Source organism: Pelophylax lessonae, assembly GCF_965119305.1.
Source record: "Pelophylax lessonae genome assembly, chromosome: 13".
NCBI classification, from domain to species: Eukaryota; Metazoa; Chordata; class Amphibia; order Anura; family Ranidae; genus Pelophylax; species Pelophylax lessonae.
This window is the reverse complement of record NC_138780.1, coordinates 40,592,130-40,610,324: the sequence shown is the minus strand read 5'-3', so window position 1 is coordinate 40,610,324 and position 18,195 is coordinate 40,592,130. Positions and strand designations below refer to the sequence as shown.

General features: G+C 45.9%; 1 protein-coding gene across 1 annotated transcript in view; it reads right to left on the bottom strand.

The window, feature by feature from the left end:
- The window catches only part of LOC309569818 (receptor-interacting serine/threonine-protein kinase 3-like), a gene marked incomplete at its 3' end in the record, with an annotated part of 42,379 nt that overhangs the window by 12,235 nt on the left and 11,949 nt on the right, over window positions 1-18,195 (bottom strand). Inside the window, exons 2-3 of the mRNA XM_082275821.1 lie at window positions 7,365-7,692; window positions 3,700-3,839 (exon numbers count right to left, since the gene is read on the bottom strand). Coding sequence (XP_082131947.1) covers window positions 3,700-3,839; window positions 7,365-7,692 — 468 coding nt within the window. The remainder of the gene's footprint in view (window positions 1-3,699; window positions 3,840-7,364; window positions 7,693-18,195) is intronic.

Below are 18,195 nucleotides of genomic sequence, written 5' to 3'. Positions count from 1 at the left end.
GACTCAAATATGCCCCCCCCAAAAATATAAATAAATTTCAGGCGTTCATTGATTTACATAAATTTGTGAGAACATTAAATATAAAAAAGTTTTTTGCAAATAGAACAAATGATAATATAGACTGCCCACCACCTAATGAAATTCTACATAGTGGTCTCAAAAATAAATCTACGTTTAACCCCAAAACCAATAATAACCAATGCTTAGATGTTTTTAAACTTATGGTGCAGCAAGACATTGAAAATATTTCGATCCACCCAGTCCCAGGAAGCAAGAGATTGCAACGTAATATAGAATCTTTGGAAAAAAAGAATAATATAGTAATAAGGCCTGCGGACAAAGGTGGGGGAATTGTAATTTTAGATAAAAAACAGTACATGGATGAATTGGACAGAATAGTTAATGATAGTGAGACGTATGAAAAATTAAAAGGTAATCCAATCAATAAACTTAAAGCCACACTAACCAAGAAAGTAAAAAAGGCGTATAAAAATGACATTTTAAACAAAAAAGAAATGAAATATCTGGTACCTGAAGCCCCAAAAATGCCAATCATTTATCAAATACCTAAGATTCACAAGAATCAAAACAATCCGCCTGGTCGTCCGATCATAAATGGCATAGAATCAATTTTTGCAAGAGTAGGTGAATATTTAGATTTCTATCTACAACCGTTGGCACAAAAAACATCATCATACTTCAAAGATAGCAAAGATGTGCTCAATTATATAGAACACCTACAAGTTACTGAAAATACATGTCTAGCTAGTGTGGATGTGAATTCACTCTATACTAATATACATCAAAAAGACGCTATGGCAGCAGTAAAATGGGCTTTAATGGCAGATAAAAAACTACCTCCGTCTCAAATTAAATTTTTATTGGATATTTTAGAATGGGCCATGTGCAATAATTATTTTTGGCACTCTAAGTACTTTTATAAGCAAACTAAAGGCGTTGCCATGGGGGCTAAGTACGCACCGACAGTAGCGAATATATTCATGAATAAATGGGAATCTGAGTACATTTTTAATAAGCCCCACCCCCAACTAAAAGGTTTTAAAAGGTTCATAGATGATATTTTAATTATATGGGAGGGTTCACAAGAATCCCTGGCAAAATACATTATGTCTCTGAATACAAACAAATATAACATCACATTCACAGAGACCATAAATGAACAAGAAATTAACTATCTAGATCTGACAATTTTCAAAACCAACGAGCATATGTCCACAAAAACGTACTTTAAAAGTACGGACAGAAATGGGTATATACCAATCAACAGTAACCACCACCCTAAGTGGTTGGCAGCAGTCCCGAAAGGGCAACTCATAAGACTTAGAAGAAACTGCCAATTTGAAAGTGATTATTTGCAGCAATCTAATAAGTTGATTCAACGATTCAAAGACAAAGGGTACAAACCCACTATGCTCAATCAGATCCAACAGAAAGTTAAGAATATGGATAGAAAAGAATTATTACAACCGACCACGAAAAGGAAGAAAACCCATCAAATTGCCTTTTGCACAGATTTTAACCAGCAATATAAACAATTAGAGAACATTTTCAAAACCCACTGGCCCATTCTAATGAGAGATTCGACTTTTAAAAATATTTTACCAAATAAACCCCATTTTATTTACAGAAGACCACCCATCCTTAAAGACAAAATTGCCAAAAACATACCCGATCCCCCGAAAAAAACAGTGACGTTTTTAGACCAGAAAGGGTATTACCGATGTGGCAATTGTGTCATTTGCCGCACCTGTAGAAAGAACAATAAATCTAAAAAAGTAACACATTTTACATCTAATGTCACAAAGCGCCAATACAAAATAGAAAAATTCATAACTTGCAGATCCACCCATGTTACCTATTTATTGGAATGTGAATGTGGACTCCAATATATAGGACGTACCACCAGGGAATTAAGAATCCGTTTAAGAGAACATGTTACGAATATCAAAAAAGGTTTCAGGAAGCATAGCTTATCTAATCATTTCAGACTCTGTCACAATAAAGATCCGAGCAAACTAAAATTTTGTGCAATAGACACAATAGAGAGACACTGGAGAGGTACCAACATGAAGAGAGCTATTTCACAAAACGAAACATGGTGGACTCACAAATTAGACAGTATGGCACCTAAAGGGTTAAATGTTGAAATTGATATAAATTGCTATATCAATGACTTTTAATATTTTAAATAATAATTTTTTAAATATTTTATTGTTTGTAAATGCAGAATTTTATAGATGTTAATTTATAATTATTATTGTATAGGATTCTATTAGACGTATATTTATATGTATTAATCATTCTTCTTCCCGCCTGTAATCATTGATCTCTGTAATTTAATATTAATTTGAATTTTATATATATATGAACAAACCATTGATTTGAATTTATATATATGTATAAATAATATGTAATCGCTCATGAGCAATCGCAAGATGTATGAGCCTAATTAATCGCAAGCTTAAAAGTTATATAATTTACCAGGAGAAGACACCATTGAGTGTCCTCAGCCTGTTTTTAAAAGAAGCAATGTAATGAAATTTTAAGAAATGCTTTCCATCAAAATTTCCACTCCAACATAGTTGTTGCATAGAGTATGAGTAGTTTATGTTTAGAAGTAAATGTATCAGTTTACGAACTAGATACAAAGTAGGAGTGGCAATCTAAACACATTTAAACACAGTGGTACGCTCTGTATGTCAGCTACAGATGACGATGTGTTTTACATCGAAACGCGTCTAGCGATTGGTCGAGCGAGTACCACGTGACCTCCGGCCGGTGAAGTAGATGCTGCGGGAGCAGCCTAGCCGCCGAGCCGCTCTCTGTATTTCTGCATGTGTTTTTTACTATGTTTGTGAGTATACCCCCATTGTTTTACCCCAAATAAATGCTTTTCAAACGATCTTCACCATGAATGGCTTTCTTTACTTGAGGATATCGGGGATGAAGCTTTACTCACAGCATTAACCGGACATTAAGTGGAGAAGCAGGGATCAACAGCTCGTACATGCCCGATAACAAGCATTTTGCGGTGAGTAGATAATTAGAAGGGGGAGACCCCAAATCAAGCACAGATCGAGCACTTGAGCACCTGTATGGTTTGAAGAAGATTCTTCACTATATGATGATTTAACGGACATTTAATTGTACTTACACAGATATAACAGGAATGGATGTTTAATTTAACAGCACTTTATGATCTTTATATATTATGTATTTATTCTGAAGTTGATCAATTTTATACATTTATATATTTCTGGTGATTATTATTTATTAGAGCAGCGCTGCAATCACAGTTTTACAAACCTGAAGAAGGCCAAGCTCTCTGAAACGCGTTGTCATAGCAACCTTAGCATCAGATCCTAGCTGGCACTGCTCGAGGATCACCTGGATGTGTATCTGGATCGAGTCTCCCAGTGATCGGAGGATTCGGAGGAACTTTGGCTGTCAGTTTACCCTGTATCCAGCCTGGAGCCCTACACATGGAAGAGCCACTACCGTTTTACATTGACACGCTTGTTCTCTGAACACAATGTGAGGGTTTAGTGTTACTTTGTTATCTTTTAAATTTAAACATTAAACAGTGTTGCACTAGGAGCCATTGTGCTCTGTCTTTCCTATTTATGCTTTTGCAGATTCATAATTCAATTTATAAATCCATGGCCATCTTTTTCTTACCTGTAAACATCATATGATTTTGAAGGCTTATAGTTAAGGTCATTTAGAGCTTCGGGTGGCATGTAGGAAAATGTCCCTGCAATCGATGGCTTTGAAGAGGCAGTAGCCCCTACAATCTTGGACAATCCAAAATCTGTGATCTGTTAAAGAAGAATTATACATTTATTTTTATGAGTTGTCAAATACTGGCATCAGAGAGAATCTTTAGATAGTTTCATATGCAAAGATAGTGGTGGTGATGGTAATGGTGGTGGGAGATACATTTTCCTTAATTTTCCATTCTAAAAGAGCAGTAAAAAAATGGTTTTCTGACACACTTATAATTCAGGGTTTATTTTTAAAAGTATGTTCCCCATTGTAAAGTTTTTGTTTAAAGTACCCTCTTGGTCACCGACTTTCTACTTACTTCAGATAGGATAGTGAATTCTGCTGCCTGCTGTGCCCCACTTAGTATACTGTAAATGTGCAACATATGTTCCATAAAATGTACACTGTGGCACACCAGTTTAGTGAAAAGGACTAAAGTAGCCCAAGATGGGGTAGAGGTCAGAGGCTTAAAGAGGGTATGTATGGGATAAGGAGGGCATTTAGTAAGGATGAGTGCAAAACCCACATCCTTGGATACAGTGGACACAAATGCATATATTTTTACAGTATATATGTACTCATGCACTCACCAACAACAAATATAGAATTGCTCACAACTCAGTGGAAAATTGCCATCTGATGAGCCAATCGTCTAAACTCTGCGCTGCAAGAGCTGCCCTGATTGTTTACTGGGAGTAAAAGAAACTGATTGCTCTTCACAAACCATAGATCTCAACCTAACTGATGATCTCTGAAATAAACTAGAATGGCAACTGAGAGCCAGATTTGATCACTCTTCATTGCTGTCAACCTAATGGATGCTTTTGTGTGTACCCCGCCAGGAGTTGCTGAAGTTAGGGTTCCCAACTTCTTTCATTCGGACACAGAAAATCCGTCTTTGGATTGTTTTTGTTCTTTTATTAGGGGGTAATAACTTGGATGGGGTAGAGGATTATGGGATGCCCAGTGTGACAACAAAGCAGAACTTCAGGGACACTTCCACCCTATTTACAGGCTCCTCTTCTTCCTTCCACCTGGACAAACTTGGTTCCTATGTACAGCTTCTGCTGACCCACTCCTGAGGGAAATAACTGTATATTGTTAGTTTAGCAAAGGCCCATTACAGGCAGGAACTCTCAGTCCTTTGACAAAGTGCAAAATTGAACTGAGCAGCTTCACTTCACCTTGTGCTTGCCCTGTAACCACTGATCCTAGTTCCCCTTGCTTGGAGAATGCTAGCCAACCTGGCTGCCACAAGCTGCACCTGGTTGTTTCTCTTCACAGTCCTCCTGACTTACTCACTGCACCAGTCCTGCCTGACTGACACGCAAACACACACACACACACACACACACACACACACACACACACACACACACACACACACAGAGACTCCCCATGGCAAGCTTTGATGAAATTTTGGCACAAAGCAGTCTTCAAGAGAGCACTGCTGTAGCTGGCAGTCTCTCCCCTTGTCTGTCCCTGCACCGTGCTGATCTACTAACTGTCTCTCCTTGCTCTCTCCGCTGCCTTTCCATCTTGAATCCCTCCAACTGCCTCCTGTGGTGGGATCTAGGCGAGCCTCCCGAGCTCCCGCCCAAAATAACACCCCCCCCAGTAAGGGGTACCTCAAGGGCCACTGACAGCCTCCTTCAGCACTGCTTCTCCATTTTCACCCCTTGCTGCCATGGCCCATGTCTATTTGTGGGCTTCTATAGTCCCTGCCAGGCCCACTCCTGGAGATTGGCTAAGGGCCCATATATATTATGGGCGGCTCCTCCTCACCTCCACCCACTAGTTCCAGAACATTCTCCAACACTCTGGAAACATGGGGAGGCACCGGTGACCTGCCAGGATGAATCATCCCACCCTGGCCTCTAGTAACCCTGACCCAGGTTTAATGACTCAGGTCTAACCCAGACTCCTACTCTCATTTCTAGTAGCACACATTAGAGGGTGCTACATGTGAATGAATAGAAGCTAATCCTACTGGCTGTGTTTCAGTATCTAGTAGAAAACCTTCCATAAATAGAAAAAGCTGCCATGGCAGCAAAGCGTGGATCAACTTCATATTAATAACCTCAGTTTCAGAATTAGATGTTTGTGAGGCTGATGTTTTCAATGCTTTTGAACATATAGTGTACAGGCATACCCCACTTTTAAGTACACAATGGGACCAGAGCATGTATGTAAAACGAAAATGTACTTAAAGTGAAGCAATACCTTTTTTCATTTCTCAATGCATGTAAATACACTAGCTCCATAGGAAATCTTGGTCAGCTTGACATGGCATTGCTCCCAAACCATGTGACAAGCACACCAAGCTTGGGGAGCATGTTAAGGGGATCCAGGACTATGACATAGTAGATTACCTAGGCAAGCTGGCCAGCCACAAACAGGATATGTTGTAGTCCTGGGTCCCCTCTCGGTGCTCCCTAAGTTTGGTATCCCTGTCACTTATGGTTTGGGAGCAGTGCCATGTCAAGCTGACCAAGATTTCCCATAGACGCCAATGTTAAAAACCGGGAGTAGTGTCATGCCAAGCTGAACAAGCTGTGTCCTTACTCGCGAGTGTACGTAAAGTGAGTGTACTTAAAGCGGGGTATGCCTGTAAATATTTAGTGCAGAGTGTGGGCCCATAGCTAAAATATAGAACAACATTGAAGCAATCCTATACTTTGCTCATTTCGGGCGTTATAAGAGATTGATTGGATAGCCCGTTTCTCTGCTGCTAATACATACATTTTCTCTGCTAAAGCTCTGTAGCTGTATGAAATAATCAGCACTGGAGAGCTTACAACTTACTCCCTTTCCTTCCACAAATCAGCACTGAATGTCTGTTCGACCAGTCTTCAGACCCAGGCCAATCACACCGGAGAGGGCCCTTGACTCTTCTGACTCATAGTACACCTGTTACTTTTACATGGATTTTGGAAGGGGTGCTAAAACAAAGCAGTGTAGGGGGGGGGGGGGCTATCCACTGAATCTGTTGGCCTGCCCATATAATAGGAATATACATGTATCCTCTAAATCTGCACCCAATCCACATTAACCCACCCCACCCTCAGCAGCATAAGCCCACGTGTCTCTGATGCTGCTGTATACACTGCTTGGAATAGTTAGAACCTACGCACTGTTACTCTCCTCAGACTTTCCCCAGTGGCCCATTAGAAACCAGCACATCCACTGAGGGTTTGCATAGACTTATTATGGGGAAGCAATATGGGCACTATTACTCCTCATGGCCAAAGTGAGCCCTGGAGGAAAGGAACTTTGCACCTGTTCTGGACAAGTGGGTGGTGTAAAAAGTATATTGTAAACATCTGAGATATGCAACTGTATGCATTTGTATACTGCAAAGATAGACCTTGCAAGTGGTTAAGCCTTTTGTCAAGTTCATATTTCTGCTTTTGTTCTGATTGAGAAGATTGTCCTGTCTATTACTACTGAGACAGAAAGTGAGAGAAAATCCAAAAGTTTGGGGTTTTCACCGGGAAGGGAGATGAAGGTGAAACTTTTTAATGGGGACAGCTTCCCATTACTCATGCTGTATCATTATGTTGTCATAGGTCACTTACCTGAACATCTAAATGCTTATTTAAAAGGACATTGCAGGGTTTTAGATCCCGATGGATTATTGGGGGATCCAGACTGTGAAGGTAGTTCATTCCAAGGACCACTTGATGAAGAATCTGGAACCTCAAATCAAATGGGACATCTGGGATATTTTCAAAGAGATGGTGTAGAGAACCATTGGGCATATACTCCATGACCAGTCCATGCTCTACAAGACTGCCTTCCACCTTTTCATATACTCCAAGGAGACGGAGAACATGGGGGTTGCTCGCTTTCTGCATCACATCTTGTTCCTTCATTAGATCCTTCATCAGCTTATCTTGGTTGGAACTGAAACAAAGAATCCCAAAGCTATTGTGACCCTGTTACTGGTGCAGTATGACTCTCTACTTATACATACACACACATACACATATGTACAGTATAGTATGCGCTCAATACTTGGTCAGGGCTCCTTTTGCATGAATTACTGCATCCATGCAGCATTGCATGGAGGGGAAGCAGGTGTTATGGAAGCCCTGGATTTTTTCATAGTGGCCTTCAGCTCATCTGCATTGTTTGGTCTGGTGTCTCATCTTCCTCTTGAAAATACTCCACAGATTCTCTATGGGATTTAGGTAAGGCGAGTTAGCTGGGTAATCAAGCACAGTAATACCATGATAATTAAACCAGGTATTGGTACTTTTTGCAGTGTGGGCAGCTGCCAAGTCCTGCTGAAAAATGAAATCAGCATCTTCTTAAAGCTGGTCAGCAGAGGGAACCATGAAGTGCTCTTGAATTTCCTAGTAGAGGACTGCGCTGGCTTTGGACTTTATAAAAACACAGTGGATCAACACCAGCAGATGACGTGGCCCCCCAAATCATGCTTAATTGGCCAGCAAACTCACCTGACCTAAACCCCATAGAGAATTTGTAGGGTATTGTCAAAAGGAAGATGAGAGACACCAGAACAAGCAATGCATATGAGCTGAAAGCCGCTGTCAAAGCAACCTGGGCAGACTTCCGGTGTCAGCGCCTTATGAGACAGGAGTGAAGCGCAGCGGCTCCGGGTCCATCGCTCGTGAAACCTCCATCCTTCCTACCCACCCTGCGAGGCTGGAGTTATGAACCAAATTGTGGTCCATAACGGCTCCAGCGTGTGCCCCGGTCCTAGCCAGGAAGGCACTACTCCTCCCGTGACTCCCCTGCCAGGTAACAAGGCCGCCGCACTACACGTGGGGGATAACACTACCTTATCTCTCCTGGCAGATCCCACAGCGACCCCACAAGATGAACAGTGCCAACGTATGGCACAAGCAGTAGCTGCCATCCCCCACTATCATGGCAGCCGTGGAGAGGGTGGTCTCGGTGGGCATTTCACAGTTCCGCAGGCAGACGGGGGAGCATGCTAAAAGACGCTCCGAATTTGAGCACTGATTATCTGATCTGGAAGATGAGGTGCAGTCTTCACATGCCAGTGACCAGCAGTTTGCCCAGGCTCAGCAATATATTCTGGAAAAAAAGGAGGATATCGAGAATTGTTCCCGCACGTACAATCTTAGAATCATAGGACTTCCTAAATGTTTCAATACAGGCTCGTTGTCTGAAATCTGCACATCTCGCATCCCTCACGCTTTGGGAATAGCGACGCCATTTATTATTGAAAGGGCCCACCGCCTTGGGACCCCCTCAAAACGGCCGTCACTCCCCTGGCCCAATAATAGTTGGATACCTTAACTATGTCGACAGAACAGCCATCCTCAGATCTTTCTGAAATGCTAAGTCGCTCCAGCTTGACGGCCACAAACTGCTACTGTTTGCTGACTACTCCCAGGAGGTCGCCCGTAGATGCAAGGCATTTCAGCCCCCCTGCAACGTTCTCGTCCAAAAAGGCATTCAATTCATGCTCACATACCCCGCCATACTCAAATTCACAGACCAATCTGGAGAACTGAAATCCTTCACCCATCCTGATGAAGCTGCCAACTATATTCAAGCCTATCTCCATATTCCTGTGGACACTCAACCGCCTGCTGCTCCCTCCTTCTCACCCGGCAACAGGCATCGCCATAGCCCTAGGAAAGATTCTCCAAAAAGGGCTTGTTTCTCTAATAGGCCTAATCATGACAGACCCCGCTGATGCCTAACTAGCCTCGGCTTTTGTTATTTTTCTGCTGCTTCATGCTCTTTTGTGGGATCTCGTCTCTTATTTTTCTCTGTTCTAGCATCCCTCCTAATGTCATTATCCTGGACGGCTCTTTCCCCCTTTTCTGTGGCGAAAACTTACATTACATACCTAGGTATAGGCAAGTCGCCTTCCTCACTCTACCGCCTCAATTTTCCCCCCATTCACTTCAAAATTACTAATGAGCTAGAAAATTGGTGTAACCTACCCATTTCCCTACTGGGCAGATGCCATTTGTTGAAATGGTCAGCTTCCCAAAACTTCTATAGCACCTACCGACTATCCCTCTTCTCTTGAGACACAAAGACACCAACACCCTATACAAATCTCTCACTTCCTTTTTATGGTGTAAACAACAACCTCGTATCTCCCTCCACAAATTTTTTCTACCTAAACAAGAGGGGGGGTGCAAATCCTCCGGATATTCGGTTATACAACTTATCTTGCCTCCACAGAGTATGTATGGACTGGTATTTTGACCTTGAATCCCAGATGGTTGACCCGTGTGGACTGGCCGCTCTCTTGCATTGCAAGACAACCCCCCCCCCCCCGCTAAAGCACAATCTCCTATTACGTGATATGCAAATAGCCTGGAGGGAAGTTAGGAGAAAGCTGGGGCTTTCTGTCATGGTCTTACCTTCTTGCTGTTCTCCTTCGTTTGACATGTGCTGGCGGCCATCTTGGTTTCTGGGTTTCTTGTAGCCTCCCACCCTGCGGCTCCTCCTTCCCACTGGGAGGAGCTGGATACCTAGCTCATATATATAGGAGGTCTGTGGCTTCAGTTCCCTGCTTGGTCCTCCTGTGTTCACACGCTACTAAGACTGCTGCTACTTCTGGTTCCTGTTCCTGGCTTCGTCTGACTACCCTGCTGGTTCCTGATCCTGGCTTCGTCTGACTACCCTGCTGGTTCCTGTTCCTGGCTTCGTCTGACTACCCTGCTGGTTCCTGATCCTGGCTTCGTCTGACTACCCTGCTGGTTCCTGATCCTGGCTTCGTCTGACTACCCTGCTGGTTCCTGATCCTGGCTTCGTCTGACTACCCTGCTGGTTCTTGACCCCTGGCTTCGCAAAGACTCTGCATCGGTTTCGCCATCCGTTTGGACTTTTGCTTTATAGCTTGTTTTTCAATAAAGCTTTCTTATTTTCACTTATCTGTTGTTGTACGTCTGGTTCATGGTTCCGTGACATTAGGACCAAGCCATGAATTCTGACGGTACAGGGCCATCCTCGCTACCCACGCTGGTTGCCAGACTTGATCAGCAGGATCACCTGTTGGGTCGGTTCGCCGTGGTGTTGCAAACCCTGCTTGAACGCACGGTACCCCAGGCCACGAATTCTGACGGTGCAGGGCCATCCTCACTACCCACGCTGGTTGCCAGACTTGATCAGCAGGATCACCTGTTGGGTCAGTTCGCCGTGGCGTTGCAAACCCTGCTTGAACGCACGGTTCATTTCGCTCCCGTTGCCGATGGGTCGGTTGTCGCTCCTGGGTCCGCTCCTACTACCGCTCCGGTTGTTGCGCCAGAGTCTACCCCGACACCTGTTGTTGCGCCTGCGGTGTTTCGGGGTATGTCCGGTTCTGCCCCCCTTCCACAGTGCTTTGGGGGAGAGCCAACTCAGTGCCGAGGTTTCCTTAACCAGGTGGGCATTTATTTCGAGTTGCTGCCACATGCCTTTCCCACTGAGAGATCAAAGGTGGGCTTCTTAATCTCGCTGCTCTCGGACAAGGCCTTGGCCTGGGCCAGCCCTTTATGGGAGAACAACAATCCGGTGGTTGCCGAGTTTTCCGGTTTTGTTGCTTCTCTTCGGAAGGTATTCGATGTGCCGGCTCGTGCTGCCTCTGCTGCGAAGCTCCTTATGTCCATCAGACAGGGTTCACGATCCGTAGCTGAATACGCCATTGAGTTTCGTACCCTGGCAGCAGAGGTGGGCTGGAATAATGAGGCTCTGGTCGCTGCTTTCTCTCATGGTCTCTCGGATGCCTTGAAGGATGAGGTTGCAGCTAAGGACCTACCAGTGGAGCTCGAGTCTCTTATTTCTTTCCTGATTTTGATTGACACCAGACTCAGGGAGAGACCTTCCTTTAAGGAGAGTCTGCGGAGGCCTCCTAACAGATTGGCGCCTACCTTTGTTGTCCCACCCGTGCCTCCCTCTCCTCCCACGCCTCCTGGGGATGACTTGTCTGGGGGTGAACCCATGCAGCTGGGGTTTGCTCGCCTGTCCGAGGGGGAGAGGGTACTCCGGAGACGCGAGGGCCGATGCATGTACTGTGGTCTCGGTGGGCATTTTCGGTTGGCATGTCCGAACCGTCCAGGGAAACGCTCGCACCTGAGATCCTGTCGGGGGCAGATCTTGGGTGGAGTCTCCCCGTCCCCGGTTTCCCGTGTTGACAAACCACTGATCACTGTTGTCCTCTCCTGGGTCGGGGGCTCGGTGACGACCCAGGCGTTGGTGGACTCTGGTGCTGGTGGTTTGTTCATTGATAGTGTGTTCGCTGCCGCCAATTCCATTCCTCTGCAGGCTCGAGGTTCTCCTCTGGCTCTTGAGGCGATAGACGGCAGACCCCTTCTGCCGCCACACGTGACTCATGAGACCCTTCCAGTGGGGTTAGCCATTGGTGCCGTCCACAGAGAGTCGGTCTGCTTCCAGGTTATTTCATCTCCACACTACTCGGTGGTCTTGGGGTACCCCTGGCTCCAGAAGCATAATCCGATTTTCAATTGGAGATCGGCCGAGATCCTCGCGTGGTCACCGCAGTGTGGGGCTAGTTGCATCCATGGGCCTGTCAAGTTGCTGTGTACTTCCTCTGACTCTCTGTTGCCCCCTGAATACGAGGAGTACCGGGATGTATTCGATAAGGTGCGCGCGGTTGCCCTACCTCCGCACCGCCCATACGATTGTGCCATCGAGTTACAATCTGGTGCCGTTCCTCCTCGTGGCAAAGTCTATCCACTGTCGGTAGCGGAGAATGAGGCCATGGAGGAGTACGTGAGGGAGGCGCTTTCACGTGGACACATTCGCAAATCCTCGTCCCCGGCAGGGGCTGGATTTTTCTTTGTGAAAAAGAAGGGCGGTGAGTTGAGGCCTTGCATCGATTACAGGGGTCTCAATCGCATCACGATCAAGAACGCTTACCCGATACCCTTGATTTCCGAGCTGTTCGATCGCCTTAAAGGGGCCACGGTCTTTACCAAACTCGACCTGAGGGCAGCATATAACCTCGTAAGGATCAAGGCGGGCGATGAGTGGAAGACCGCGTTTAACACCAGGACCGGTCATTATGAATCCTTGGTTATGCCCTTTGGGCTGTGCAATGCGCCCGCAGTCTTTCAGGAGTTCATCAACGATGTTTTCCGTGACCTGTTGCAGCAGTGTGTGGTGGTCTACCTGGATGACATCTTGGTATATTCTGAGTCCATGGAGACCCACATTCTGGATGTCAAACGAGTGTTGCAACGGTTACGAGAGAACAAGCTGTTCGGTAAGCTTGAGAAATGCGAATTTCACCGATCCCAGGTAACCTTCTTAGGTTACATCATTTCCGCTGAGGGGTTCTCCATGGATCCTGAGAAGGTTTCGGCTGTCTTACAGTGGCCCCAGCCCAGTGGTCTTCGCTCCCTGCAGTGCTTTTTGGGCTTCGCCAATTATTATCGGAAGTTCATCAGGGACTTTTCCATGCTAGCCAAGCCTCTCACGGATCTGACCAGGAAGGGCAGTAATTCCCAGGTCTGGCCGCCCGAGGCCATCCGAGCTTTTGAGGCTCTAAAGTCCGCCTTTGTGTCGGCTCCGATTCTGTCGCATCCCAACCCTGGGTTGCCCTTTGTCCTCGAGGTGGACGCGTCTGAGACGGGAGTAGGCGCCCTTCTGTCTCAGCGTAGAACACCAGAGGGTCCTCTGCTTCCTTGTGTGTTTTACTCCCGGAAACTGTCTTCCGCGGAGTGCAACTACCAGATTGGTGACAGGGAGTTATTGGCCATCGTGCAGGCTCTTAAAGAATGGAGGCACTTGCTCGAGGGTTCGGTGGTTCCGGTCCTCATCCTGACGGACCACAAGAATCTGACCTACCTCTCTGAGGCCAAGAGATTGACACCACGTCAGGCCAGATGGGCTCTGTTCTTGTCACGTTTTAATTACGTGGTCTCCTACCTACCCGGTTCCAAGAACATCAGGGCTGATGCCTTATCACGGCAGTACTCCGACCTGTCCAGGGAGGAGTCGATTCCGACTTCGGTCATACCTCCGAATCAGATCCTGGCTGCCATTCGCACCAGCCTGACCTCTCCCCTGGGTGAGCAGATTTTGGCGGCTCAATCTGGTGCTCCCTCTGGGAGACCCAACGGCAGATGTTTTGTGCCTGAGGAGTTGCGCACTCGGTTGTTGCGAACCTACCATAACTCCAAGACCGCGGGGCATCCTGGAAAGAATCAGCTGTCCTGGGCTGTATCACGTCTGTTCTGGTGGCCTTCCCTACGTTCCGACATCGCCGCATATGTAGCGGCATGCTCCGTTTGTGCCCAGAGTAAGTCCCCTCGGCACCTTCCGTTGGGCCTTCTGCAACCCTTAGCCACCGGGGAGCGCCCATGGTCACACCTGGGGATGGATTTCATTGTGGACCTCCCTGCATCCCGAGGCCATACGGTCATTCTCATGATTGTGGATCGGTTTTCCAAAATGTGTCACTGTGTTCCTCTCAAGAAGTTACCCTCTGCACAGGAGTTGGCCACGATTTTTGCCAGGGAGGTCTTCCGGTTGCACGTTTTGCCCAAGGAGATTGTGTCGGATCGGGGGAGTCAGTTTGTGTCCAGGTTCTGGCGCGCCTTTTGCTCCCAGTTGGGGATTCATCTCTCCTTCTCCTCGGCCTACCACCCTCAGTCCAATGGGGCCGCAGAACGTTCCAATCAGGCCTTGGAGCAATTCCTTCGTTGCTATGTCTCCGATCACCAAGACAATTGGGTTGACCTCCTGCCTTGGGCTAAGTTTGCCAGGAACACGGCGGTGAACTCTTCCTCTGGGACGTCTCCCTTCATGGCCAACTATGGGTTCCAACCTGCCGTGTTACCGGAGGTATTCTCTCCCCAGGATATTCCGGCTGTGGAGGATCACCTTTCCGTCCTACGTGCTTCTTGGGTACAGATCCAGAAGTCCCTTGAGGTCTCTGCGCAGCGCCAGAGACTCCAGGCTGATCGCAGACGAGCGCCTGCTCCTTCCTACCAGGCCGGAGACCGCGTATGGTTGTCCACCCGCAACCTCAACCTTCGAGTGCCCACTCCCAAGCTGGCGCCTCGCTTTGTTGGTCCCTTCCGAGTGCTTCGCAGGGTAAACCCGGTAGCCTATGCCCTTGCGCTTCCTCCTGGCATGCGGATCTCCAACGTGTTTCATGTCTCTTTTGCTTTATAGCTTGTTTTTCAATAAAGCTTTCTTATTTTCACTTATCTGTTGTTGTACGTCTGGTTCATGGTTCCGTGACACTTTCCCCCTTTATATCCAGATATCTCCCAATAACTGGTCACCTCATGTTTCCACAAACGCAACGGGGAGCGGCCTTTTCCACATGGGCCTCCCATGGACTGTCCACTATGGCACAACTGTTTGATCTCCCCTCAGGATCAACTCTCCCCTTTCATGTCATACAATCCTGTTAACCCCTACCAACCCACCATTTCCTTTATGTGCATCAAGAAACTAGTTTGATAGAGATAAAGGTTTTCGCTCCTCCATTATTGACACTCTTGTTGACCTTTCACGCCTCAAAATCTCGCACATCTACAAGCCTCTGCAATCTCCCCTTCTCAAGCCTTCAAGTCTGGATAAATTCTCCTCGTGGGATACAGATCTGTCTTTCTCAAAGTCAAAGAACTATATCCTGGCAGGATACAACTCCACCTATGTATCACCAACGAGTTCTGGGGGGAGCAGCAACTTAAGATTATGCACCAAGCATACTCTCCATTTTCAACTTCGCTGTCCTCCACTCCCCCACAACAATGGTGTCTCCAGCACCGTCCTATGCTGCTCCATAGGCTTTGGAGCTGTCCCCATATTTCCTGCTTCTTGGACCTCATTGAAAATCTTATAGCAACGGTGACTGGATACCAGCCATGCAAGGACCTCTTCTCTCTTCTCTCTGCTGTTTGGACTGGTGGAGAATTCTCATTCCCATTGGCTCATCAAAAATCCAATCACTTATCCTCCGTCACAACAAAGCCTGGATCTCGACATGTTCCATGATAGCTTGTAGAGCCAGCCTCAGAAAATGGACCTCAACCGTGCCCCCCTCTGTATCTGATATACTATCCAAACTTAACAACCTTCTCCAAAAAGAAAAATTGGACCTACTCTTCCACAACTCCAACCTCCTATGATTTCATACTAAGTGGGACTCATGATCAAATTCCCCCTTACTATGGACATCCCTCATTAACCAACTCATTCTCCTGATAATGGTTGAAATCTCCCCCCCCTTTCTATACCCCCCCCTTTATCTTCTCTCTCTATTTAGCTCTGTTTGCCTGAAGCTATCGCATCATCTCTTGCAACCTAGATGACTCCCCCCCAGAGCCGAGATTTGGCTCTTCTGCACTAACACTACTTCTGTGGCTCCCCGAACAAGTATTAAGTGCATACTATACTGTATATGGACATACTTTCCAGTAAGCCAACATTTCTGTATTAAAAATACTTTTTATTGGTCTTATGTAATATTAAAAATTTCTGAATTTTGATACTGAATTTTGGGTTTTCACTAGCTGTAAGCCATAATCATCAAAATTAAAAGAAAGAAATGCTTGAAATATATCACCATGTGTAACGCATCTATATGAAATATAGTTTAACTTTTTGAATTGAATTACTGAAGTAAATAACTTTTTGATGATATTCTAATTTTATGAGATGCACCTGTGATATATATATATATATATATATATATATATATATATATAATATATATATATATATATATATATATATAAATAGAGTTATATACAGTATCTCACAAAAGTGAGTACACCCCTCACATTTTTGTAAATATTTTATTATATCTTTTGATGTGACAACGCTGAAGACATTAAATGTTGCTACAATGTAAAGTAGTGAGTGTACAGCTTGTATAACAGTGTAAATTTGCTGTCCCCTCAAAATAATTCAACACACATCCATTAATGTTTAAACCACTGGCAACAAAAGTGAGTACACTCCTAAGTGAAAATGTCCAAATTGGGCCCAAAATGTCAATATTTTGTGTGGCCACTATTAATTTTTTAGCACTGCCTTAACCCACTTGGGCATGGAGTTCACCAGAGCTTCACAGGTTGCCACTGGAGTCCTCTTCCACTCCTCCATGATGACATCACGGAGCTGGTGGATGTTAGAGAACTTGCGCTCCTCCACCTTCTGTTTGAGGGTGCCCCACAGATGCTCAATAGGGTTTAGGTCTGGAGACATGCTTGGCCAGTCCATCACCTTTACCCTCAGCTTCTTTAGCAATGCAGTGGTTATCTTGGGAGGTGTGTTTGGGGTCGGTTTGTTGGAATACTGCCCTGCGGCCCAGTCTCTGAAGGGAGGGGATCATGCTCTGCTTTAGTATGTCATAGTACATGTTGGCATTCAAGGATCCCTCAATAGGAGTGTGCATGCACGCGGACTCGGGGACGGATGTAAGCTGACCGAGCTCCGCACACCGAAGCCTTAGCATCATCATCCATCCGCACCAGGACGACCCTTTTGGGGCTTTTGAGCTCCATCCACAAGCAGGATGCAGTGCAGGGGAGCTGGGCAGCCAAAAAAACTACCTGCTGAGATCGGCATGGCCCTCCTCCTTCTCTTCACAGCACTCTGTCTCCAATATGGCGCCGGCGGGAAGGACACACGAGGAGCTCCAGATTCCGGGCAGCCGCATCCATCCAGGCAGAACCCCGCGGCGTCGCTTGCACCCACAGAGATACAGTACGCTCAGGAAGGGGATGACCTGGGGGAGATGTCACACGGGGAGAGCTCTCCGTGCCCCTCATCACCGGCACTGTTCTCAAGCCAGTGGCCTAGAAAGGGATCCCCGGCCTCATCTTTAGATAAACATATGGCCGATATGGCTGAATTAGCCCTGAGCCAGCAGAGCCTTGCTCACACTATGCAGGACTCTAACCCAGTATTAATAGACCACTTTTTAAACCTTCTGCAACAAGAATTATTTAAAGCCTGCGCTATGATCCCCTCTGACCTTAAACATGGAAATTGGGCCTAGACTGGACACAATTGAGATTAAAATAGATGGCACTATTTCAAGGGTTAATCAGAACTCTAACATAATATCTGAATTGCATGAGAGACTGGAAGAGGCCTATTCTAAAATAGAGGACTTGAAAAAACAGGTCCTGCCGTTACAATGTGCGCATAAGGGGGCTCCCTGAAAATGTTGTGGACTTAGAGGGGACAGTTCAGGAGCTCAAAAAAGATCTCATCCCTGATATAAGGCTACACTAGCTTGAAATTGATCGAGTTCACCTTGCACTTACTGCCCCTAGGCAGGATGGCCTTCCCAGAGATGTGGTGGTTAAACCCCACTTCTATGGAGTAATAGAAAAAATGATGTCAGCATCCAGACTCAAGTCTGATCTTTCCCTCCAGGGATCACCTATCCAATTAGTTGCTGACATGGCTCCCTCTACTATCTAA